At 37.5% G+C, this 24,896-nt stretch overlaps 1 protein-coding gene across 7 annotated transcripts in view; it reads left to right on the top strand.

Moving 5' to 3' along the window:
* The window catches only part of PRDM15 (PR/SET domain 15), a 207,776-nt gene that overhangs the window by 83,557 nt on the left and 99,323 nt on the right, over positions 1 to 24,896 (top strand). For 4 of the 7 annotated variants that reach the window (XM_069074874.1, XM_069074873.1, XM_069074871.1 and 1 more), the window contains 3 exons: positions 15,389 to 15,613; positions 17,461 to 17,593; positions 24,630 to 24,677. In XM_069074874.1, the coding sequence (XP_068930975.1) occupies positions 15,389 to 15,613; positions 17,461 to 17,593; positions 24,630 to 24,677 (406 nt within the window). The remainder of the gene's footprint in view (positions 1 to 15,388; positions 15,614 to 17,460; positions 17,594 to 24,629; positions 24,678 to 24,896) is intronic. The other 3 variants (XM_069074875.1, XM_069074876.1, XM_069074870.1) reach the window with 1 other exon arrangement.

Here is a 24,896-nt window from a genome sequence, read left to right as displayed (position 1 = left end):
AAATGATTGGGGGGGGGGGCGGAGTCAAGATGGCAGAGTAGAAGCAGGTCCTCTGCCCGGCTCTGCCTTCCACTTTCCCCAATTCTTGTAAAAGGAGACTCTAAACAAACTTTGGAGCTACAGAACCCACAAAATGACACAGAGAAGCTAATCTTCCGCTGACCAGGCTGGCTGGATGATTCATCCAGTGTAGTGCTCTGGGAGCCGAGCCCAGCTCCATGCTGAGTTTTTAGGCCCAGGGTGGGCCTGACCAGCTGCCAGCTGGAGAGACTCCAGATCACCAGCAGATATGGTCATTTCCAGATTTATCAATACATAGATGCGGAGGACAAAGTGAGAGGTCAGTGCAAGTGTGGAGTTTGGGACCCACTAGTTGGGAGTGCATCAGCTTTTGCCCCTGGGGGCGAGAAGCCACTGAGGGCTGCGGTGCAGCCACCGCTGCCACATGGCGGCTTCAGCTCCTGGCCTGCAGAGTATAGGGGGACCAAGAGACCAGTTTGAGGGGTAATCACTCTTACTTTAACCTGCTTGGATCTGGATTGCAGTCTAGGGTGGAGGTCCTGGGTTGTGTCCAGCTTGCCAGAGCCTGTGGAGGCTTCAGCAGGGGCTCCCAACTAATACCTCTGGCAGCTGAGAAAATCCCAGCGTTTGGGACAGAAGCTGCCCTCTCTGGTAGCAGAGTCCTACTGTGGCAAAAAGCCCAAAAGTCAAGTAATTGAGTGGCAACATGCCCAGGCAAAGGAAACAAAGCAAACACAAGAACTCAACATTAGGCTCCTATTTTGGGAACAAAAAGGAGCAAAGCATGGAACAGGAGGAAGACAGTGAAGTCAGAACTCCTGCACCAAAAACATCAAAAGAAAATACGAGCTGGTTACAGGCCATAGAGGACCTTAAGAAGCAAATGAGAGAAGTGGAGGAAAAATTGGGAAGAGAAATGAGAACAATGCAAGAAAATTACAAAATAAGAATCAACAACCTGACTGAGGAAAATAATACCTTAAAAAACAGACTAACTCAAATGGCAAAAGAGGCTCAAAAAGGCAATTAGGAGAAGAATACCTTAAAAATTGAATTTGCCAGATGGAAAAAGAATCTCAAAAGCTCGATAAGGGGAATCATTCCTTCAGAATTAGATTGGAACAAAGGGAAGCTAATGACTTTATGAGAAATCAAGATGCTATTAAACAGATCCAAACAAATGAAAGAATAGAAGGCAGTATGAAATATCTCATTGCAAAAACCACTGACCTGGAAAATAGATCCAGGAGAGATAATTTAAAAATTATTGGACTACCTGAAAGCCATGATCAAAGAAAGAACCTAGAAATCATCCTCCAAGAAATTCTCAAGGAAAACTGCCCTGATGTTTTAGAACCAGGAAAAATAGAGCTTGAAAGAATCCACCGATCACCTCCTGAAAAAGATCCCAAAAAGAAAACTTCTAGAAATATTACAGCCAGGTTCCGGAATTCCCAGATCAAGGAAAGAATATTACAAGCAGCCAGGAAGAAACAATTTGAATATTGTGGAAACACAATCAGGATAACCCCAGGATCTGGCAGCTTCTACACTGAGGGATTGAAGGGCTTGGAATATGATATTCTGGAGGTCAAAGGAGCTGGAATTAAAACCAAGAATCACCTACCCAGCAAAACTGAGTATCATGTTTCAGGGGAAAATATGGTCATTCAGTGGAATAGAGGACTTTCAAGCATTCTTGCTGAAAAAATGAGAGTTGAATAGAAAATTTGACATTCAGATACAAGAAGCAAGAAAAGCATGAGAAGGTAAAAAGGGAAAAGAAACCATAAGGAATTTATCAAAGTTGAACTATTAACATTCCTACATAGAAAAACGATAATTGTAACTGATGAGACTTTTCTCAGTATGAAAATAGTTGAAGGGAATATATATATGTCTATATCGGAGAGTATATGGGCATATGAATACATATGTGAATGTGTGTATATATGTTTACAGGTATACATAGATAGAGGGCACAGGACCAATTTAATAGAAAGGGATGATACTTAAAAGGTGACATTAAGAGGTAAGAGAGGAATATAATGAGAGGAGATGGGGAGAGACAGAATGGGGTAAACTATCTCATATAGAAGAGGCAAGAGAAAATGGTTACAATGGAGGGAAAAAATAGGAAGGCAAAAGGGAATGGGTCAACCTTATTCTCATTGAATTTGACTTGGGGAGGGAATGAAATACACATTAAATAGGGTATCTCACCCTACAGGAGAGTAGGGGGGATGATGGAATGAAGGGCAGCCTAGGGGGGAGGGAAGTTGGAAGCACCCATTTTTGAAAAGGGATGCGATCAAAGTAGAGAATAGAACTAGTGGGAGGTGGGATAGGAGGGAGGGAAATATAGTCAATCTTTTACAATATATCAACTGTGTTAATGTTTTGCATAAGCTACACATGTACAACCTATACTGAACTGCTTATCTTTCCAGTAAGGGCGAGTGACAAGAGAGGAAGGGAATGAATCTGGAATTCAAAGTTTTAAAATCAAATGTTTATATATATAATACTATTTTACATGTAATTGGGAAATAAGATATACAGGCACTGGGGCATAGAGATCCACCATGCCCTACTGGAAAAGTCAAAGGGGGTATGAGAGAAGATATGGGAGAGAGCAGATTGGAGGAGGGGATATACTGTGGAATTGCTATTTTGGGCAGTGGGTAGGGGAAAAATGGGGAGAAAATGGGTAACTCAAAATCTGGCAGAAATTAATGATGTATATCAGAAGTTAATAAAGCATTTGAAAAAATGATTGGGTGTGGAGAATCACATTATTCTAGCAAAAAGATGTTGTCAATAACTATCAGTCCATATGCCTGCTTTCTCAGCACCATAAAATTTTTATAAGAACTATCTACTGATGTGTTGATAATGGAGTAGTCTTCTGTAAATACTTTTAATAACAGGCTTTATCTATAGTCGAATAGTTGACTAAAAGTTAAGTTAGTCATTCAGTCAATAAATAATTATTAAGCATCTACCATGTGTTGTGAACTATTCAAGCACTGAGAATACAAAGACAGGCAAAAGACCCTCCCTGTTCTCAAGGAGCTTATGGTTGAGACAACATGTAAACTCTATGTACAAACAAGCTGTATACAAAATAAATTGGAAATCATCAGCAGAGGGAAGTCACTAGAATTAAGAGGGTTTGGGGAAGGCTTCCTATAAAAAGCAAAATTTTTAACTAGGACCTGAAGGAAACTAGAGAAGTGAGGATGGAGGGATAGCCAGTGAAAATGCCCAGAGCTAAGAGATAGAGTGTCTTGTTTGAGAAATAAGAAAGAATCTAGTGTTACTGGATCACAGAGTATGTGGAGGAGGATATGTGCATAATGTATAAGAAAATTATAAAGGTAAGGGTAGTTTGGAGTGCCAAACAGAAGATTTTATATTTGATCCTGGAGGTAACAGGGAACCACTGTTGTTTATTGAGAGGGGAGGTGACATAATCAGACCCAAACTCTAGAAAAATCACTTTGACTTCTGAATGGAGGATGGCCTAGAATAAGGAGAGATTTAAGGCAGGGTGCAACCATCAGGCTTGCGCCAAGATGGTGGCAGTGCCAGAAGAGAGAAGGTAATATATTTGAGAGATGTCACAAAAGTAAAATCAATGAGCCTTGGCAACAGACTGGATATGGATAGTGAGAGAGAGGAATTGAGGATGGCATCTACATGATGAGCATGGGTGACTGGGAAGACAGGGGTACCCCTAACAGGAGTAAGGGAAAGGGGAGAATTTTGGGGGAAAGATAATAAATTCTATTTTGGACATGTTAGATTTAAGAAGTTTAAAAGACATATAATTTAAGATGTATATTAGGCAGTTGGAAAGGATGAGACTGGGCTAGATAAATAAATTTGAGAATCATTAACATAGAGATGACAATTGCCTACCTAGAAACCGATTTCACCTGGGTCCTAAATCCTGCCTTTGATTAATCTTGTCCATTTGAACCTTTTAATCAATGACTTAAAGATTTAGATGGCATGATTATCAGATTTACAGATGACAGAAGTGAAAAGATAAAGCAAGTTCAATGACTTGACCAGGATCAGATTGATAAGTATATGTAACCAAGATTTTCCTTGTAAGTATGAGTGAATTTCAGTGCATAACAATGTTCTAGTCACTTCTCTATGTCTTCATCAGGATGCTCCTTATTTATTCTCATTCATCATTCTTAGAGTTCATAATATGATCTTCTGGGTTGCCTTTTCTTGTTTTGCTTCATACTTTTTCATAAATATAATTTTCACATTTCTTTATTCCTCTTAATTGTACTATTCCATTAAGTTAATGGATTCATTTTTGTTGTTTTTCTGTTTCTGTGGTTTAATTTGTATAGTTCCTGAGTGAGGGCACTGTGCTGCTTCCCCAGCCCCCACTCCCCCAATATTGATAAACTGATACTTAGCAACTTAAAGTTGCTTAAGACTTAAAAGTCTTCTAAAGTTGTCTGGAACACTGAGAAGTTAAGTGACTTGCCTTTGGTCATAGTGTATGTCTGAGGCGGGGGCTTGAAACCAGGTAATCCTAAGCACTATTTCCTTCTTATTAATGTACTGCAATCCCCTATTATTGGAAATTTTGATTGCTTAGAATGCAATCTTTTTATTATTATTATTTTTATAGCACCAGTAATGCTGCTTTAAAGATTATGGAGGAGATAAAATTTTTTTTAATAACAGTTTTAGGGTTTATTCACAGTAACCAGCATTCATTTTGTACATAAGAAAAGTATGAGAGAATCTGTCGGTAACTTTGCAAAAAAAATAGGTTATGTCTCTAGCATTTCCTTGATAGAACCATTCTAGAAATCCTTTCCAAAAGGGTTAGACTATCATGGCTGTATTAGATAAAGACAACATGATCAGAAGAGGAACAATTTCATTGTGATCACTATTTGCCTTTCCAAATAATAAGTTGTAATCACTTTAATAATGTATTCTAGAATTTTGCAGCGAATTTTAATTAAACTCCTGGTCCTATAGTTTTCAGAGTCTGTTGTCTTCTCTTTTGATAAATGGATCAACACTTGACCTTTTTTTAAATTCTGTATCACTTCTCTCTCCTGTTTATTGAGGATTTCATATTTATTTAATATTTTGCTTCCAGATTTCACTGATCCTTCCCCTTCTTTTCTGTGTAACATTTTTCTAACCACTTGACACAGGTCAGAATTTCTCTTTGCTTTTTCAGATCCATTTCCTTCTTTGTTTTTACAGTGACATCATTTTGTTGTTGTGTAAAAGGAGCACTTCATTCTCATGGATAACCTTGAAAATAGAGATACATTTTTTTAATCTTTTCTGGGAGGAACATCAATCTACAATTTGAGCATAAATAGCAGAAGGGATTCCTTTAAAATGGAGTGGTCCCCAGATGGTCACATTTGTGGATCACATTATGTTGATTCTATTAAGCCATTGGATTGTATAGATACTGTGGTAAGGAATCTGTGGCCTTGAGGCCACCTATAACCCTCTAGGTCAAGTGTGACCCTTTGAATCCAAACTTCACAAAATAAATTCCCTTAATAAAAGAATTTATTCTATAAAACTTGGACTCAGTCAAAAGGCTGCCCCAAAGGACCTAGAAGGCCACATGCTGTAGGTTCCCCACCCCTGGATAGAACATCCTCAGTAAGGACCCACAACTACTCAGAAGAGTTCAACCTATTAGTCAAAACAGGAAAAGCCCAATAGATGAAGGATGGCTATTGTTGAGGTTAGTATATGCAGTTGGATTAAATTCATCGTGATATGCATTGTCATGTGCTGAATAGTGATAGCGATCTCAGCCTTCAGCTGAATAACAAGAAGAGAATGGGCTGGATGGCACATAGGAAACTACGCTGGGTCTTCAGTGCTTCCAAGCTGCTGCTTAGCATAAAACTCCATCTTTAAATTCCAGCTAGCTTTCTTCTTGTGATATACTGTATGGCTGGGAATCATTAAAACGGTCTCCAAAGAATTAAAATATGAGTGACAAATGGTAATGAAATTAGTTAAATAAGCTGTTACTTATTACCAATAATAACTAGCCTTTGAAAAGGAATATGAGATATTTTTACACAAAAGAACAATTTGAAAAGGATGTAGACTAGTCTTGTAAAAGTAAAGGATAAATAGATTAACAGTCAAGACAGAGCTGTTGATAAGATGCAGACTCTGAGTGTTGCACTGTTACCCATCAAATTTTAAGATGTAGAGTTGGCCCTGTAGCACCCTGGATAAAATTTATATAGAGCATTTATGGGAGGACTTGGACAAAAAGTCCTCAGGATACAGTGATATGAATGAATTAAAAACTGCACTATTGAAGAAAATACTCATGTTGATGAAATCATGGACTCTCTGAAGTAGAGGCTGTCCAGTTTTAAGCTATTAATGCTCAAAACTGAGCTATGCCTTTTGGATCACTATGTATTACAGTGTGACCCTGTTGATGATGCTGATTAGGTAATAGCACAAGAAAGCAGAAAATGTATACAAACAGTGAACTAGGTGGTACAGGAAAGAACACTGGGCCTGGAATCAGAAAGACCTGATTTCAAATCCTGCTTCAGACACTGACTGGCTGTGTGACCTTGGCAAATCACTTAACCCTGTTTGCCTCAGTTTTCTCATCTGTAAAATGAACTGGAGAAGAAGATGGCAAACCACTCTTTGCCAAAAAAAATAGCCAAATAGAGTCGCAAAGAGTTGGACACAACTAAAACAACTGAGCAACATACACACGTACTCTCACATATATAGACACGTGTGTATACACACATATGGATTAATTTATCATGAAATTATCACATGGTTCAAATTTCCTTTAGAATATCTTCAAAGGTGCCTGCTGGTGTCTACCAGACAAAACTGTTCTGTGACCTTTGTGAAGATGCTCTTTCCCCTTTGGTCTGGCTTTGTTTCTGAGGGAGTAGGTGGGGAGAGGGGAGACAGTAAAAGTGTGTCAGGAAGTAGCATAAATTTGTACTGCAATACTGCATCATATTAAATGTTATCTTATGTAGTTGACATCTACATCCTATTTAATTGACACGCACATCTTATAGAGTCTTACAGTATATAAATAAGCTTCATAATTGATTAAATCCTATAAACTCCCTTTCCTCCCTTCCATCCATCCATCCATCCATCCATCCATCCATCCCCCCATACCTACCTTCTCTTGCCCTCTACCTCCATTTGGAAGGGAACAAAAACCCTTGCAACAAATATTAATCAAGAAAAACATCTCACATTGCCTATATATGAAAAAGAATACTTTATTCTATATTTCGAATCCATTCTCTGTCAAGAGGTGGATTTCATGCTTCGTTAGCAGTTCTCTGAAATTATAGTTGGCTATTGTATTGATCAGAGTTCTGAGATATTTCTTTCTGATGAATTTTTATTGATATCTTTTGCTTTCACATCAACCAAATTTCCTCCAGTATTTCTCCTCTACCCCTTCCAAGTCACAGTGTATAACAAATATTTTTTAAAGGAAAAAGAGGAAGAAGAGGGAAAAAATAAGTGAAACTGATCACTATGTAAAAGTTGATTGTGTGTGTGTGTGTGTGCGCGCGCGCGCACACACACACACACACACACACACACATATAATGCTCTACACCTGTGGCACCCCCTCTTCTCCTGCCTCCAACTTCTTCAGAAGAGTGGGGAGAGGTATCCACTCCTGTCTCTTCTTTGTGGCTAAACGTGGTCTTTATAAGTTTGCAACCTTTGTTCAGTTGTTTTGTGGCAGCTACTATATTATTTACTTGTCTCTACTTTCTTCATTGTTAATTGATTTAGCAATACAATGGATAAAGTGGTGGACCTAGAGTCGGAAAGATCAAAGTTCAAATTTGGGCTCAGACACTTACCAGCTGTATGACTTTGGGAAAATCACTTAAATTTCTGTTGCCCCAGTTTCCTCATCTATAAAATGAAGATGGTTATAACACCTGCCTCCCGGGATAGTTATAAGGATAAAATGAGATAATATTTGTAAAGGGCTTTGCCAACCTTAAAGCACTATGTAAATGTTAAATGTTGCTAGATAGTTCTCCAATACCTCACTTATCAACTAATTTTCCTACTGTCTTGGCTCTCCCAAACCTTTTCATCTCTCCTCTAACATCCTATAGCTATTCTCTCTCAGCTGAGAAACTTGCCTCATATTTTACAGGAAAATTTAAGGTCATTTGCATTGAGCTCCCATTTCTCTCTTCTTTCTCATCTCCTATCACTTAGCTGTCTTCTGCCACTATCCCCCCCCTTCATCCCTGTCTCACATGATGAAGTGGCCTTATTCCTAATCAAAGCTAATCCCCCTATTTGTTCAAGTGATTTTGTTCTACCCTTTCTCCTCTGACAGGTCATTCCTTCTGTCATCCACTCTTTCACTTATTTTCAATCTCTCCTTACCTGTTGTCTGCTTTTCTCCTGCCTGAAAACATGCCAATGTCTGCTGCATCCTCAAAAAAAAAAAAACCCCGATCCCCCAGAAAACCCCTCTTGCTCCTTCCATCCCCTTTAACTGTTGTCTATTGTCCTTATCACTTCTGTCTAAGCTTCCTGACCTGTGCTCCTCGTTCCAGTGACGCACTGGCCTCCTTGCTGTTCTACAAACAAGGGACTGGAGTCCCTTGTGGACTTAGCTCTGGGATTTTCTCAGGCTGTCCCCAAGGCCTAGGATGCTTTCCCTCCTCTGCTTAGACTAGTGACCTTCCTTGCTTCCTTTAGGTCCCAACTAAAATCCCTTCTTCTATAGGAAACCTTTTCCAGTGCCTTCCCTCTGTAAAGTATTTCCTATTTATCCTGTATGTACCTTACTTTATATATATTTGTTTGCATGTTGTCTCCTCCATTACATTATAAGCACTTTGCAGGGAGGAATTATCTTTTTCTTATTTGTATCCCTATACTTAGCACAATGTCTGATGCATAGTAGGCACCTAATACATGTTTATTGTTTGATTGAGTTCTTTTCCTTTGGTGTTTAAACATGTTTCGTAGATAACTGTATTTTAATATACTTAGTTTCCTTTGTATTTTATGCATTTCTCTATAATTTATGTATTTAAAAATGGTTTTCTGAGAAGTGGTCTAGCTTCACCAGATTGCCAAAGGGCAGACAGAAAAAGTTTAAGGATACAAAAAGTGGTTAGAACCCCTATTTAATGACCTTGGGTGGATAATTCTAAATTACTTTCTAGAATGGCTGGACCAGTTCACATATTTGACAGTGGTACTTAGTGTCACTGTTTTTTACATTTTAGGGGCAGCTATGTGACATGGTGAATAGAGTGCCAGGACTGGAGTCTTCCTGACTCTTCTTCCTGAGTTCAGTTCTGGCCTCAAACACTTACTAAAAGTGTGACCCTGGGCAAGTCACTTAACCCTGTTTGCCTCAATTTCTTCATCTGTAAAAATGACCTGGAGGGGGCAACTAGGTGGCACAGTGAATAGAGCACCAGCCCTGGAGTCAGGAGAACCTGAGTTCAAATCTGGCCTCAGACACTTAACACTTACTAGCTGTGTGACCTTGAGCAAACCACTGCCCTGCCTTCCCCCCTCCAAAAAGGCAAAAAAAAAAAAAGAAAAAAGATGAGCTAGAGAAGGAAATGGCAAACCACTCTAATATCTTTGCAAAGAAAACCCCAAAAGGGGTTATGAAGAGCTGGGCATGACTGAAAAACAATTGAATGACAATTTCTACATTTTATTATGTTTTCTCTTGTCATTTTCTTGGATGAAGTTTTCTCTTTCTGTGATTTGTTCTTTACCCACCAATTCTTAAGGATTAAGTTACTTAAACTCTTTGTTATATAGTCAGCTACCTCTGTCCTAAATATAGAAGAAAATATGATGTGATGTCTGTTTCTTAGTTCATCTTCAATTAAAAGTAAAACTCTCATTAAATGAAACTTTTGCATAAATCCACCACATATTAAGGCATAACATAATAAAAACAGTAAGCAGTTTAAAGAACACAAAACAATACAGAGACCTCAGTGGGGACTTAATTAAATCCTAAATAATGAATAAGTCAAAAAACAAATCTTTTTTTTTTTTAAAGCAATTGGGGTTAAGTAACTTGCTCAAGGTTACACGGCCAGTTATTTCTGGGTGTGGTGCTGAGTATCTGAGCCCGGATTTGATCCAGGTCATCCCGACACTGGAGCCGGTGCTCTTACTCGCTGAGCCACCTGGCCGCTCCTAAGCAATTGGGGTTAAGTAACTTGCTCAAGGTTACACGGCCAGGTGTCAAAAAACAAATCTTATAAATAATAATTATGGGAGGGCAGAACCAAGATGGCAGATAAAAGGCATAGATTTGTCTGAGCTCTCCCCAAAACCCCTTTAAACAACTTTAAATAATGCCCCAAGACAAATTCTATAGCATTAGAACCTACAAAAGGATGGAGTAAAGCAATTGTATAGCTCAAGACAACTTAGAAGGTTAACAGGAAAGATCTGTTGCATTGCAGTAAGAGTATAACATAGGCCGTGCCCCAATACACCATGAGTGAGCTTTGGGAGTGACTGAATCAGCGGTGGTTTCCAGACCTCTCAGCCACAGATGATAAGGGAGTCAGACTGGTTAGGAGATTATAGGAGTCCCTTTACTGGTAGGGAGGACAGAGCTATTGCATTGCCCAAATGTGGATCTGGGTTGCAGTCTTGGGTCTTAGTCCCAGGGTGAGGAGGAGCACTAGCACACCAGAGCTTGTGGCCACAAGGTGCTGGGACCCTGGTCATAGTTCAAGGGCAGAACTGAGTGCTTGAAGTAGCTCACGGATCAGAACACAGGCCAGAAGAGTAGTAAATACACCCCTCCCTAGTAGTAAACACAGCATACCACCTTGGAAGAACTGACAATTTACAGGCACCTAGAATCATCTCTAAAAATAGCTGCACAAAATACCTGATGCTTGGCACAGTGTCCCCTGCACTCTAGAAGCAGAGTGATGCAAAAAAATCACAAAAAAAAAAGCTTAGTAAAGGAGACAAAAAATACTGAAGAAAATAACCCCTAAAAATAATTTAAAAATAGAATAGGCCAAATGGTAAAAGAGGCACAAAAATCCAATGAAGAGAAGAATGCCTTGAAAAGCAGAATGGGCCAATGGGAAAAGGAGGTACAAAAGTTCCCTGAAGAAAATAATTCCTTAAGAATTAGAATTGGGCAAGTGAAAGCTAATGACTCCATGAGACATTAAGAAACAATAAAACAAAATCAAAGAATTAAAAAAAAAAGAAAATGTGAAATATCTCATTGGATAAACAACTGACCTGGAAAATAGATCCAGGAGAGATAATTTAAGAATTATTGGAACTGCTGAAAGCCATTATGAAAATCAAGGAAAATTGTCCTTATATTCTAGAACCAGAGGGTAAAATAGAAATTAAAAGAATCCACCAGTCATTTCCTGAAAGAGATCCCAAAATGAAAACTCCTAGGAATATAATAGCCAAATTCCAGAGTTCCCAAGACAAGGAAAAAATACTGCCAGTGGCCAAAAAACAACAAAAACCAAAACAAAACAAAAGCAGATATCATGGAGCCACAGTCAGGATAATGCAAGACTTAGCAGTTTCTACATTAAAGGATCAGAGGGCTAGGAATATGATATTCTGGAGGGCAAAGGAGCTAGGATTATAACCAAGAATCACCTCTGCAGCAAAACTGAGTGGAAAAAAAAAATGAATGTTAAATGAAATAAAAGACTTTCAAGCATTCTTGATGAAAAGACCAGAACCGAATAGGAAATCTGACTTTCAAATACAAGATCCAAGAAAAGCATGAAAACAGGAAAGAAACCATAAGGGATTCAATAAGGTTGAAGTGTTTATATTCCTGCATGGGAAAATGGTACTTGTATCTCCTAAAAATTTTCTCATTATTAGGGCATTATTAGGAGTCTACATAGATAGAGGGTATGGGCATGAACTGAATATGATGGGATGAATATCTAAAAGAAATAAAATTAAGGGGTGAGAAAGAAGACTGTCCTGGGAGAAGGGGAAAGGGAGAGGTAGAATGGGGTAAATTATCTAACAGAAAAGAGGTGTGAAAAAACATTTTACAGTGGAGGGTAAGAGGGGGGAGGCAGGGGAGAGGGATTTTGTGAACCTTACTCTCATCAGAATTGGCTCAAACAGGGAATATCATACATATTCAGTTGGGTATAGAAATCTTTCTTACTATAGGCAAGCAGGAGGGAAAGGAGATAAAAGCAGGGAGGAGAGGGGAGACATGTAGATTGGTAGAAAGAACTGGGGGAAGTAAAAGTCAGAAGCAAAACATTTGAGAGACTTGGTGAAATGAGAGAGAGAGAGAATAAATAGAATGGAGGAAGATACATAGCAGTCATGACTGCGAAAAAATTTTATACCAGGTTTCTCTATATAAAGACCTCATTTCTCAAATATATAGAGAACTGAGTCAAATTTGTAGCAGACAGTTATTCCTCAGTTGATAAATTGTCAACAGATATAAATAGGCGATTTTTAGACAAAGTAATAAAAGCTATCTATTGTCACATGAAAAAATGCCCTAAATCACTATTGATTAGAGAAATGCAAATTAAAACAACTGAGCTACCACTGGAAACCTATCATATTGGCTAATATAATGGAAAAGGAAAATGACAGATGTTGGAGAGGATATAGGAAAATTGAGACACTAATGTACTGTTGGTGAAGTTTATACTGATTCAGCCATACAGAAAAGCAATTTGCAAGTATTCCCAAAGTGCTATAAAACCATGTATACCCTTTGACCAAGTAATACCACTATATCCCAAAGTGATAAAAAGCAAAAAAGAAAATGTCCTGTTTGGACAAAAACATTTATAGCAGGTTGTTTGTTTTAGTGATGTCAAAGAATTGATAATTGAGGGATATCTCCATGATATCTGCTTTTGTTTTGTTCATCAGTTGGAGAATGACTGAGCAAGTTGTTGTATATAATTGTGATGGAGCACTATTGTGCTATAAGAAATGATGAGCAGGATGCCCTCAGAAAAACCTGGAGAGACTTAGATGAACCAATGCAAAGTGAAATGAGCAGAACCAGGAGAACATTATATATATATTAACAGCAACATTGTGTGATGATCAGCTGTAATAGGCTTAGCTCTTCTCAGCAATGCAGTGCTCTAAGACAGTCCTAAAGGATTTATGATAAAAAATGCTATCCATCTCCAGAGAAAGAACTGATGGAGTATGAATGTAGTTCAGATCATGCCTTTTCTTTATTTTTCTTGTTTGTTTGCTTTTTTCTGTGTTTTCCTTTACATCATGACTAACATGGAAATGTGTTTTGCTGTATCAAATTGCTTTCTTTTTTAATGGGGGGTGGGAGTGGAGGGAGGTAGGGAGGGAGAGAATTTGGAACTCAAAATTTTAAAAATATATTAAAAATTGTTTTTACATGTTAATTGGGTGAAAAATAAAATATTAATAAAAATAATTGTGTGAAAAATAATGACAATGATAAAACTCAGAATTTCTGAGTTGAGGCTAAAAGAGCCCTATGGGGAAAAGTAGTATCTGTTTAAAAACATGCATTAAGAAAGTAGAAGATACTGACTTGAATATAGCTTGAAAAAACTAGAAACTCAATAAATACCGTAAAATAAGCACACACAAAAAGAGTTATTGAAAATTAGGAGACAAACAAATTGGAAATAAACACTTCAGAAGCTATTAAGTAAATTGAAAGCTGCTTCTTTGAAATACTGAAAAGATTGATAAACTTGTAACAAATTTGATTAAAAAGATGAGTGCAGAAACACAAATCACCAAAACAGCAAATGAACGAGTTGAAATTACAAGAAAGTCAGAAGAAATAAAAAATTATCAGAACATACCATACCTAGTCGTATATTAACAAAACTGAGAACACAAAAGAAATAGGTTACCTTCAAAAATATTGAAATGAACAGAAGACCAAATAGGGATCTTTAAGAATTCAGTATCTGAAAAGGAAATAGAACTAGCTATTGTAAAGGAACTACCAGAAAACAATCTCCTGGTCCTGATAGATTGATTCACAGAATTCTATCAGACTTAAAAAACAAAACAAAACAAATACCATTGCTACACCAATTATTCTCAAAAGGTTGAGAAAAAAAGCACTATACCTAATTCCTTTTAAGAGGCAAATATTGTTCTAATACCTAAGCTAAGGAAGGATAAAGCAAAGAAAGAAAACTGTACATGAATATCATTAATCAATGTCAATTCAAAACAAAAATAAATCCTGTCAAACAACAGTAATTTCATTTAAGAAATCATTCATTGTGATCAAGTTGGATTTACATCAAGCATGCAAAGATGGTTCAATGTCAGGAAAACAATCACTGTAATTGATCATATTTAAAACAAGTAAAGAAGCTTTTCAAAAAATTTCATGAATGAATGAGTGATAGAAAAAAGCAGTTGTTGAGTACTTGTATGCCATACATTGTGCTGAGTGCTAGGGATACAAACAGAAAAGACTAGACAGTTCCTTCTCTGAAATTGCTCACCTTTTGCCAAGGAGAGACAACACAAAAAAATTCAACTATGGGCAGGTAGAAAGTCCTTAAAGTTCTAAAGATTGCAGCATTAGGGTGATGCAGGCTTATGTAAACAATTTGTTTCATATGAAGTAGAATTCACCTTGATATCTGTGTGACTTTTTTTTCAGAAGGAATCAGTGTTTTGTGAAGGGCTTACCTTTTTCCCTAATAACAATATAACATAATACTAATATTATATTTATATAGTTGTTTTAATGTTTGTGAAATACTTTCCTAACAATAGCTCTGTAGATAGAAAAACGATTACATCCTCATTTTACACATAACAAAAAAATATTAGGACTGTCTTAGGGCATTGCATTGCTGAGAAGAGCTAAGCCTATCACAGCTGATCATCACACAATGATGCTGTTACTATATATAATGTTTTCCCGGTTCTGCTCATTTCACTTTGCATTGGTTCAAAAAATGTTAAGTAATGTTATAGAATCAGATTTAGACTTGTAAGGTGATGTTGGAAGTCAACTGGTCCAATAAGGGAACTCACAAAGCTAGTGCTTGTCTCAGACAATATTCAAATCTAGGTCCCGTGACTTCAAGTTTTCTACTGTGTTAGCATGCTGTCTCTCAGGAAAACAAAAACAAAGAGTAATCTTCCAGGCTAATAACAGGAAGGGGAATAATGGTAAAGTAATATTTATTTTTTGCACATATAAAGAACTTTAACATTAGAAGAGACTTTAGAGATCATCTCATCCAACTCCATTAAAATACACAGTATTTCCTGATTGTTTCTCTCTTTATAGAACATGTATTGAGTCATCTGGAACAAATCAAAGGCATGCCTCCAGCCAGCCATAATGAAATAGCTCCTGATAAAGAAATAGAGGTACTTCCCAAGGATATACCTGTTGTTTCTGAAAGTGGCAGTGCCAACAGAGAACCAAAGAAAAAGTCCCGAAGAGGTAAAAAATCCAAAATTTCAAAAGGTGAACAACCTCTTGTCATCATTGAAGAGAAGGAACCAGCAGGTGAGTGCTGATCCATGGGAAATGGTTGCCAATTTGATCATTGATATAGACCCATTTCTTGGGATCAGAGACCTTAATGATGAAAAGGACTTCAGGGAAATAATTTAATTCATGCTTTCATTTGACAGATAAAGAAACTGAGGTTCTTAGTGATGTAGGTAATGCAATATTTTAAAAAGATTACTGCTGTGGCATTGTTGTATAGGGTGATCAGAGTGGATAGAGACTGCAGTCAAGAGATCACTGTAAAAGCACAGGTAATGATAATGAACAATACATTTTTTTTATATTTGTTTTACAAAGCACTTTTCTTCATAGCAATCCTATGCAGCACGTAGTAGAAGTATTATTATAGTCATTTTATAGAGAAGTATTATTATAGTCATTTTATATACTGAGATTTGGAGTATTTGAAATGATGTGCTAATAGATTGCAGCTGTCAGAGCCAGGATTTGAACTACAACAATCTCTGTGGACACAAAACCCAGGATTCTTCCCTCTGTGCATTTCAGCTTCCTATATGTGAGGTGATTAGAACCAAGGAAATATGCATCTTAATTGTGTCTATTAGATTTTATTGTTGATCTTATAGTTTTGAAATCTCTTAAAATGGAACCAGTGACCTTCCACTTACCATATTCAAGCTCAGCAGCCTAATAAGATTATTTTGTTTCCACATACATTCCACAGTTTCTGAAATTTTCCACTTAAGGTTTTTCTAGCATGCTCAACCAGTGCTTCTTAGGGGTTGATTTTCCAGCTTGCACATTACCAAATCATTGGACTTCTTAACTTTGTGTAGCCTGGGTACTCCTTCATGTACAAGAAAAGAAGACGGGTATAAAGAAAGAAAAACATAATAAAATTTGCTTTTCACAAAATCTTTGATACCATTATCCTATGATTCTATAGTATTTAGTCATTTTCCTAACGTTAACAGGGGAAGAAGATCAAAACTAGTATCTCAAATAAGGTTTGGAGGTTACATTATCAATTTCAGTTTTCATTACTATCGATTTTCTAATTTTGAACATTTTTAAAGCATCAAAACTACTTAGCTACAGATTTTTATTAATCATCTTAATATACATTTAGGTATATGTAAAGCTTAAAGATTTTACTTTAGTATACATTTGAAATTCTTTTTGATAGCTTTGAGTAGAAGGAATTGGAATATTTCAACCTTTTAAAAACACAAATATTCATTGTAATTTATATGTCTGATGTCATAATGAATTATGGCAGATATGGAAAAGTAATTTCTTGGCCTTTTAGTTTTATTCTTAAGGATTTAAAATGTAATTAACATTTATGGCAGCATGGTATGGTGGAAAGAACATTGAATTTGAAGTTAGAAGGCCTAAATCAAGGCCCCGACATATAGGATCATGATCGTGGAAAGGATAAGACTCTCAGAGTTTCAATTTCCTCATATTTAAAAATTAATATAAAAATAATTACTGTTACTTATTTCATAAAATTGTTATAAGGAAAAGACTTTGTAAGCTTTAAAGCACTAGATAAATGTGAACTATGCTGATTCATTATGATCATCGTACACACATAATCAATTTGAGGGCAAGAGCTTAATTTTCTCTTCCTGCATATCATACTATCCGGATTCTGCAAGATGACTAATTTGACCTTGAGTGTTTTGTTTTGTTTTGTTTTTAATCCAAACTTAGTCTAGTTATCACATGATTTTAGTGTGCTTTCATAAACATTTCTTAGTTTGTTTCAGATATTGTGCCAAATAACTTGTGTTATTTTTACAAATAATTTAGTCTTTTGGGTTTTTATATATATTATATATGCATATATATATATATTTCCTGCCCTTCGCCAGTGGATCAAGTGGCAGAAATTATAACAGAAATCCCACCTGATGAAGATCTTGACTCAACTACAGATGAGCGAATTATGGAGCTTGTGTTAGGAAAGCTGCCCAGTACGACAAAAGAGATCAGTTCAGTTCCAAAGTAAGTAGTCGGTTAAACTTTTTGTTCTATCATTGCTGACAGAATAAGATACCTAGTAAGAAGTATTGGGATTTCTTTGATAAGATAGGAGGCACTTTTCAAAATGACTTGATGAAAATTTATTTAATATTATGGAGGGTTAAATCATGTATTGTTTGACGTGTTACAAACATCCTTATGCAACAAAACCCTTCTGTTGGTCCTTTTATTACTCACACTATGATTCTGTCTCTTTTCCTTTCGTTGTCAAAGTTCTTGAAAAAATTCTGCATTACTTGCCTTTATCTCAACAATTCTTTTTTCTTCAACCTCTTGCATTCTTGCTTCGGTCCCTCCCACATTCTGGAAACTGTCCTTTTTAAAGTAACTACTGACTTTCTCCTTGACGTTTTCAATGACCTTTTCATAGTTCACATTCTCTTTGACTTTCCTATACCGTTTTACACTGTTGACCACTTTCTTCCTCTTGATATATTTTCTATCTCCTTTGTGAGGCTATATTCTTAGGGCTTTTTTTCTACCTCTCTGAGTGTTTCTTCTTCATCCCCTCTGCCTCCTTCTCTTTCTTCTTTTGCCCTCTCTACGTGTAAATATTTACAAAAGTTTACTTCTGTTCCTTCAATATACTTTCATTCCTGGTGACCTCATTGTCTCAGAATCACAGGATCACAGACCTTGTCATCTTGTTCAGCCTGTACCTAAACAATAATACTTTCCTCAATTACAGATCCTCAGTTTGATGCCCTACATCTGCTTACACAATGCCCAGGCTCCATTGTGGAGTTATAATATAATTAACCTTATTTTATGGAATATTTTCATTGATTACACCACAATACTAATTTTTAAAAATTCTGTCACAGTAGAGGAAGTAGAACTTAAATGTAAGAGTAGAAGGAAGTTCTTTTTTTTTTAATTTTTAAAATTTATTTTTAGTTTTCTACATTCATGTCCACAAGATTTTGAATTATAAATTTTCTCCCCATCTTTCCTCTACCCCCCACCCCAAGAAAGAAAGCATACTGAATACCCTTTCCCCCAATCTGTCCTCTTTTTTTTTTTTTAAAGCAATTGGGGTTAAGTAACTTGCTCAAGTTTACACGGCCAGTTATTTCTGGGTGTGGTACTAAGTATCTGAGCCTGGATTCGATCCCCAGGTCATCCCGACACTGGGGCCGATACTCTTACTTGCTGAGCCACCTGGCTGCCCCTAAGCAATTGGGGTTAAGTAACTTGCTCAAGGTTACATGTCCAGGTGTTTCTGTGTGGGTACTAAGTGTCTGAGCCCAGATTCGGTCCCTAGCTCATCCTGACATTGGGGCCAGTGCTCTTACTTGCTGTGCTACCTGGCTGCCCCCAATCTGTCCTCTCTCATATCCTCCCCCATTTCCCCTCTAACTTTCTAGTAGGGCAAGATGGATTTCTGTACCCCAGTGCCTGTATGTCTTATTTTCCAGTTGCATGTAAAAAACAATTTTTTTTAACATTTGTTTTTAAAACTTTGATTTCCAGATTCTTTCCCTTCTTCCCTCCTCACCCACCCCCATTGGGAAGATAAGCAATTCAGTATCGGTCGTATATGTGTAGTTATGCAAAATGTTTCCATAGTATTTATATTGTGAAAGACTAACTATATTTCCCTCCATCCTATCCCACCCCACTTTTATTCTATTTTCTACTTTGACCCTGTCCTTTTTCAAAATGTGTGCTTCTAACTACCCTCTCCCCCAATTTGCCCTCCCTTCTCTTATCTTCCCTCTTATCTCCTTCCCCCCTACTTTCTTGTAAGGTAAGATACCCAAATGAGTGTGTATGTTATTCCCTCCCTAAGCCAAATTCAGTGAGAGTAAAGTTGACCCATTCCCTTTCACCTTCCTGCTCTTCCCCTCCATTGTAACAGTTTTCTCTTGCCTATTTTATATATTAGATAATTTACCCTATTCTATCTCTCCCTTTCTCCTTCTCTCATTATAGTCCTTTGACAGCTCTTAATTTTATTTTTTATATATCATCCCTTCCTATTCAACTGATCCTGTGCCCTCTGTCTATGTATACATGTACACACATATACACACACTCACATATGTATTTATACACACATATACCCTCATACATACATATGTATGTATATATACCTATATATATATATATTCAACTATCTTCATACTGAGAAAAGTCTCATGAGTTCCAATGATTGTTTTTCCATGTAGCAATATAAATAGTTCAACTTTAATAAGTTCCTTATAATTTCTTTTTCCTGTTTACCTTCTCATGTTTCTCTTGCTTCTTGTATTTGAAAGTCAAACTCTCTGTTCAGCTCTGGTTTTTTCATCAAGAATACTTGATAGTCCTCTATTTCATTGAATGACTATATTTTCCTCTGAAAACGACTAGGTTTGTTTCTTTTTTTGCAGGGGGGAAAGCAGGGCATTTGGGGTTAAGTGAATTTAAGTGACTTGCCCAAGGTCACATGGCTAGTAAGTGTTAAGTGTGTGAGGCTGGATTTGCCCTCAGGTCTTCCTGACTCCAGGGCCTGTGCTCTATTCACTGTGCCACCTAGCTGCCCCAGGAAGAAGTTCTGTGAGCTTCCTGTACTCCTAACTTCTACAAATATATCTAGAAAATGAATCAGACTGAATTCAGATTGGGAAATCCAAGCCCAGTTTGGCATCAGGAAAAAGATGAAAAACTCTGTGAACACTGGAGATGGACTGTAGCCAGGAACAGGCCATGCAGAATATTCTGGCTCAGGGAGAGTCTGCATACCAGATCAAGAAGAGGCCCCAGAACTAGAATTAGAGGGGCCTAAACTTGCACAGCATGCAGGAATAGGTGTGAACCAGAAGACCTTCATCACTTCACATTTGGACTACTGCAGTAGCCTGCTGGCTAGTTTGTCTGTCATATGTCTCTCCTCACTCCAGTTCATCCTTCATTCAGCCATCAAAGTGATTTTCCTAAAGCACTGCTCTAACCTCCCTAAGCCCCATACTCAAGAAAATCTAGAGGCTTCCTATTGCCTCCAGGTTCAAATACAAAATTCTCTTATTGGCATTCAAAACCATTCATAAACATCCCCCCTCTCTACCTTGCATTTCAGTCTTTTTATACCTTAAACTCCCTAAAAAACTCTTTTGTTTCAGTAACATTGGCCTACTTGCTGCTATTCTTCAGACAAGACATTCCATCTCATAGCTCTGGATATTTTCCCTGGTTTCCCCCCATCCCTACTCATTTGCCTGGCTCAAATGCCTACTCGTTTGCATGGCTTCCTTCAAGTGTCTATTAAAATCTCATCTTCTACAGGAAGTCTTTCCCAGTCCCTCTAAATTTGAATGTGCTTTCTGTATTATTTACAGTTTATCTTGAATATAACTTGTCTGTATGTATTTGTTTGCAAATTAGACTGTGAAGTCCTCAAGGTCAGGAACTGTCTTTTCCCTTTCTTTTTTGATATCCTTAGCATTTAATATCATGCCTGGCTCATAGTACGTACTTAATAAATGATTATTGACTAACTGAGAGAGGTGGGGCCCTGTCTGTTCCAAGGGAAAGACAATCCAGAGTAAGGAGAGGTTCCTGGCCCTTTACTATGTACCAAGCAAGGAGGAAATTCAAAAGCAAACAACAGCTCTGTGGCTTGGACCTGGATGTGGAGCTTAGGTCTAAGTTCCAGTTTCCATCCCTTTCTGAAGCTTATAGCAGAATGAACAGGACAAGAATCCCAGACCAAAGAGGAACCTGCACAACTGTCCTTCTGCACCAGCTGAGCTTTCTGTCTGCTCATAGTGGCTGAATCAAACAGCAGGCTACTAGAACTCCAGTTGGGGCAAGCCTACAGTCCCAGCGCTCAGACTAAAACTCACGTCAGAAATACAACTCTCCCCTGGACCAGACAACTATGGAAGCACTAACAGTTTTCGGGGCTGCAGCCTGAGATGTCCCTGAAATCCTTAACAATAGTACAATATTTGAAAAGCACTTAGCACAGTGCCTGGCACATAGTAGGTGATACATAAATTCTTATTCCTTTCCTCCTTTCCTGGTACCCCTAGAAAGCAGCAGTAGGGACAGCCCAAACATTCCCTTGAGAAGTGTAAATATCCTAGCCCTAACATAAAGTCCATAATTAGGAAGAAGTCTTGGAATTATGAGCAAACAAACAAAAAAGAAAGCTATCATGGCAATAGGGACACTCAAACCACTAGCCCAGAAGAAGAGAATGAGTCCAAAAAAGCTTTGAGCAAAGCCCCAATGAAAAACAGTTTGCACACAAATTGAGCTAGAATTTCTGGAAAGGAGAAAGGAAAGGGGTTGTTTTTTTGTTTGTTTTTTTTAAGAGTGAAAAATGTCTTTAGAAATTAAATGAGAGGGGGTGGCTAGGTGGCGCAGTTAGTAAAGCGCCAGCCCCAGAGTCAGGAGGACCCAAGTTCGGTTCTGGCCTTAGACATTTAACACACACACACACACACAAAAACTAGCCATGTAACCTTGGACAAGTTACTTAACCCCATTTGCACTCCAAAAGGCAAAAAAAAAAAAAAGAAATTAAATGAAAACTCTACAGCAAAAAACATTGGAAAGAAAAGTGAATTATGAAAAAAAGAATTGCAAAGGGAAATAACAACTTGGCACAAATAAGTTTGGAATGATAAGTTGGATCAAGATTTCGCAGGACTTAAAAACTAAACAGAGGCATTTTTGTTTGATCATAGACACATGAGAAAACCATTGGAATTTTTGAGCTAGAAAGGGGTATTGTGAGCTCCACACAGCAGTATGGTGAATTGATTGGAGTGGGGAGAGGCTTGGGTAGGAAGATTAGTTAAGAGACTAATACAACAATCTAAGCAAGACATGAGCGTGTTGGATACAGTCCTGGACCTGGAGTTAGGAAGACCTGAATTCAAATTCAGCCTCCCACATTTACTATATGTGTGATCCTGAGTAAGTCATTTAACCTTTCACTGCCTCAGTTGTTTCATTTCTAAAATAGGATATTAACAGCACCTACCTACCATGGTGGTTGTGAGGATAAAATGAGACACTATTTTTAAAGCAGCTCCAAATCTTTAAAACACTGTATTAATACTAGGTGTTATTGTTATTATTATTATCATGTGATTAACCAGAATTCAAGTGGTATCTTTATGAGTAGAGAGAAAGGGAACACATGAGAGGTGCTGTGAATATAGAAATAGCAAGATTGGGCAACTGATTGAATATGTGAGGTGAGGAAGGTTGAGGAGGCCTCGAAATTACTGAGGTTATGAACCTGAAACACTCCATCAGTCAGCAAATTTTCCTCTATTGAGATATAGTAAAATAAAATTTTCCATTCAAATCATAGAAACTGTAGTACATGAATCCCTCTGCCCCCACCCCTCTGGGTCATTCTACTTTTCTCTAGCAGTATGGCACATTGTCATGGGGATGAACACATGTGTATATGTATATATGCAGATATTTTATATACAAAATACATAAGTATATATTTTATATACAAATGTATATATTTATATACGAGGTAGTAGTCAGGAAGACTCATCTTCCTGAGTTCAGATCTGGCTTCAGACACTTATTAGCTATGTGACCCTGGGCAAGTCAGTTAACCCTTGTTTGCCTCAGTTTCCTCATCTGTAAAATGAGTTGGAGAAATAAATGGTAAACCACTCCAGTATCTTTGTCAAGAAACCCCCAAATGGAGTCACAGAGAGTTGGACACAATCAAAAGCAACTGAACAGCAACAAAAGTGTTGGTAGAGAGGGCACTAGGATGACCAAGAAAGGCTTCAGGTGGATGGTGCTGATTGAGCTGAATCTTGAAGTAAATCAAGGAGATTCCAAGAGGAAGAAATGAGAGGGGAGAGTATTCCAGGTGTGGGGACAGCCAGTGCAAAGGGAGACAGATGATGGTGCCTCATGTGTGAGAGGCAAGTATGCCAGAATGACTGGACAAAAGAACGCATGACAAGGAACAATGTGTAAGATTAGATAATTAGGAAAATCAGGAAAACTTTAAATGACAAAAGAGTTTATATTTTATCCAGGAAGCAAAAAGAAGCCACAGGAGTTTACTTAGTAGGGAGTAGAGTAGAGACATTGAGCAGCTGGGTAAGGCAGTGGGTAGAGCACTGGGCTTGGAATTGGGAAGACTCATCTTCATGAGTTCAAATCTGACCTCAGATGCTTATTTGCTGTGTGACTCTGGGCAAGTCACTTGACCCTGTTTGCCTTAGTTTCCTCACCTGTAAAATGAGCTGGAGAAGGAAATGGCAAAAACCACTCCATTATCTTTGCCAAGAAAACCCCCAATGGGATCACAAAGAGTTGAATATGACTGAAAATGCCTGAATGACAATATAAAGCTAGGAGTTGGTGGAGGAGAGGAAAATGTTAAAATGTGCCAAACTGCTGAGAGAAAAATAGAATGACTCAGGAGTGGGTGAGAGTGGGTTGGGGTTCATATACTATAGTTACTATGATTTGAATAGAAAATTTTATTTTACTGTACCTCAAAAGAGGAAAGTTTGCTGACTGAAGTAGATTAAGGAAAAGTCTGAAATGACAGTGACAAGCAGTGAGTATTCAACTTCTCCATGATTACTGTGTTGGAGGATGGCAAGAGAAGGTATAGTCAGTGCCGGAAAAGATAGCTAGCAATCTTTAGTCATAGGAGAGCCAGGTCTCAGTGACAGCCAGTAGAAAAGGCCAATGGTGAAATGTAGGAGGGGAATGAGAAAGGGAGAAGGGGGGGAGGGGGTCAAGAAAGCCAGAGGACATAGTAAAAGGGGTGGGTAGGGTTCCTCTTACTTCCTAATTGTAATTGTATAACAATATCCTATTATGTTAATACACCATAATTTATTTTTAATTTATATTTATTTTTATTTTCATTTTATTGTACATTTAGGTTGATTCCAGCTTTTTTTTATAAGCTCAAATAATACTGCTATACATCTCTGTGAACAGATAACTCTTTTTTCCTTTCTGATAACTCTTTTAAAGGGTGTGAATATTTTTGTAACTTTTGCAGAGGACTGACAGATTGGATATCACCAGTTTGCAATTCTCCCAGCAATGAGTGAGTGTCTCTATTTCTTCTATCTCTATTCAGTTTCATGTTATTAGATACAGGCCATCATTCTGTCCCTTTTTAAATTCTTTTTTAGATCTTGTCAGCCAATGTATCATTCCCAACTTTATGTCATTTGAAAATTTGATTAAGTATTTCAATATCTTGATCATATCTCTTATTTTGAACAGAATAGGACAAAGGGAAATGCCCAGAATATTCTATAAA

The sequence above is a fragment of the Petaurus breviceps genome, unplaced genomic scaffold, assembly GCF_028583685.1.
Source record: "Petaurus breviceps papuanus isolate PSGF00001 unplaced genomic scaffold, PetGlider_PUasm1.0 90897, whole genome shotgun sequence".
Lineage (NCBI taxonomy): Eukaryota > Metazoa > Chordata > Mammalia > Diprotodontia > Petauridae > Petaurus > Petaurus breviceps.
Note: the sequence above shows the minus strand (reverse complement) of the source record. Positions and strands in the feature narration are given on the sequence as shown.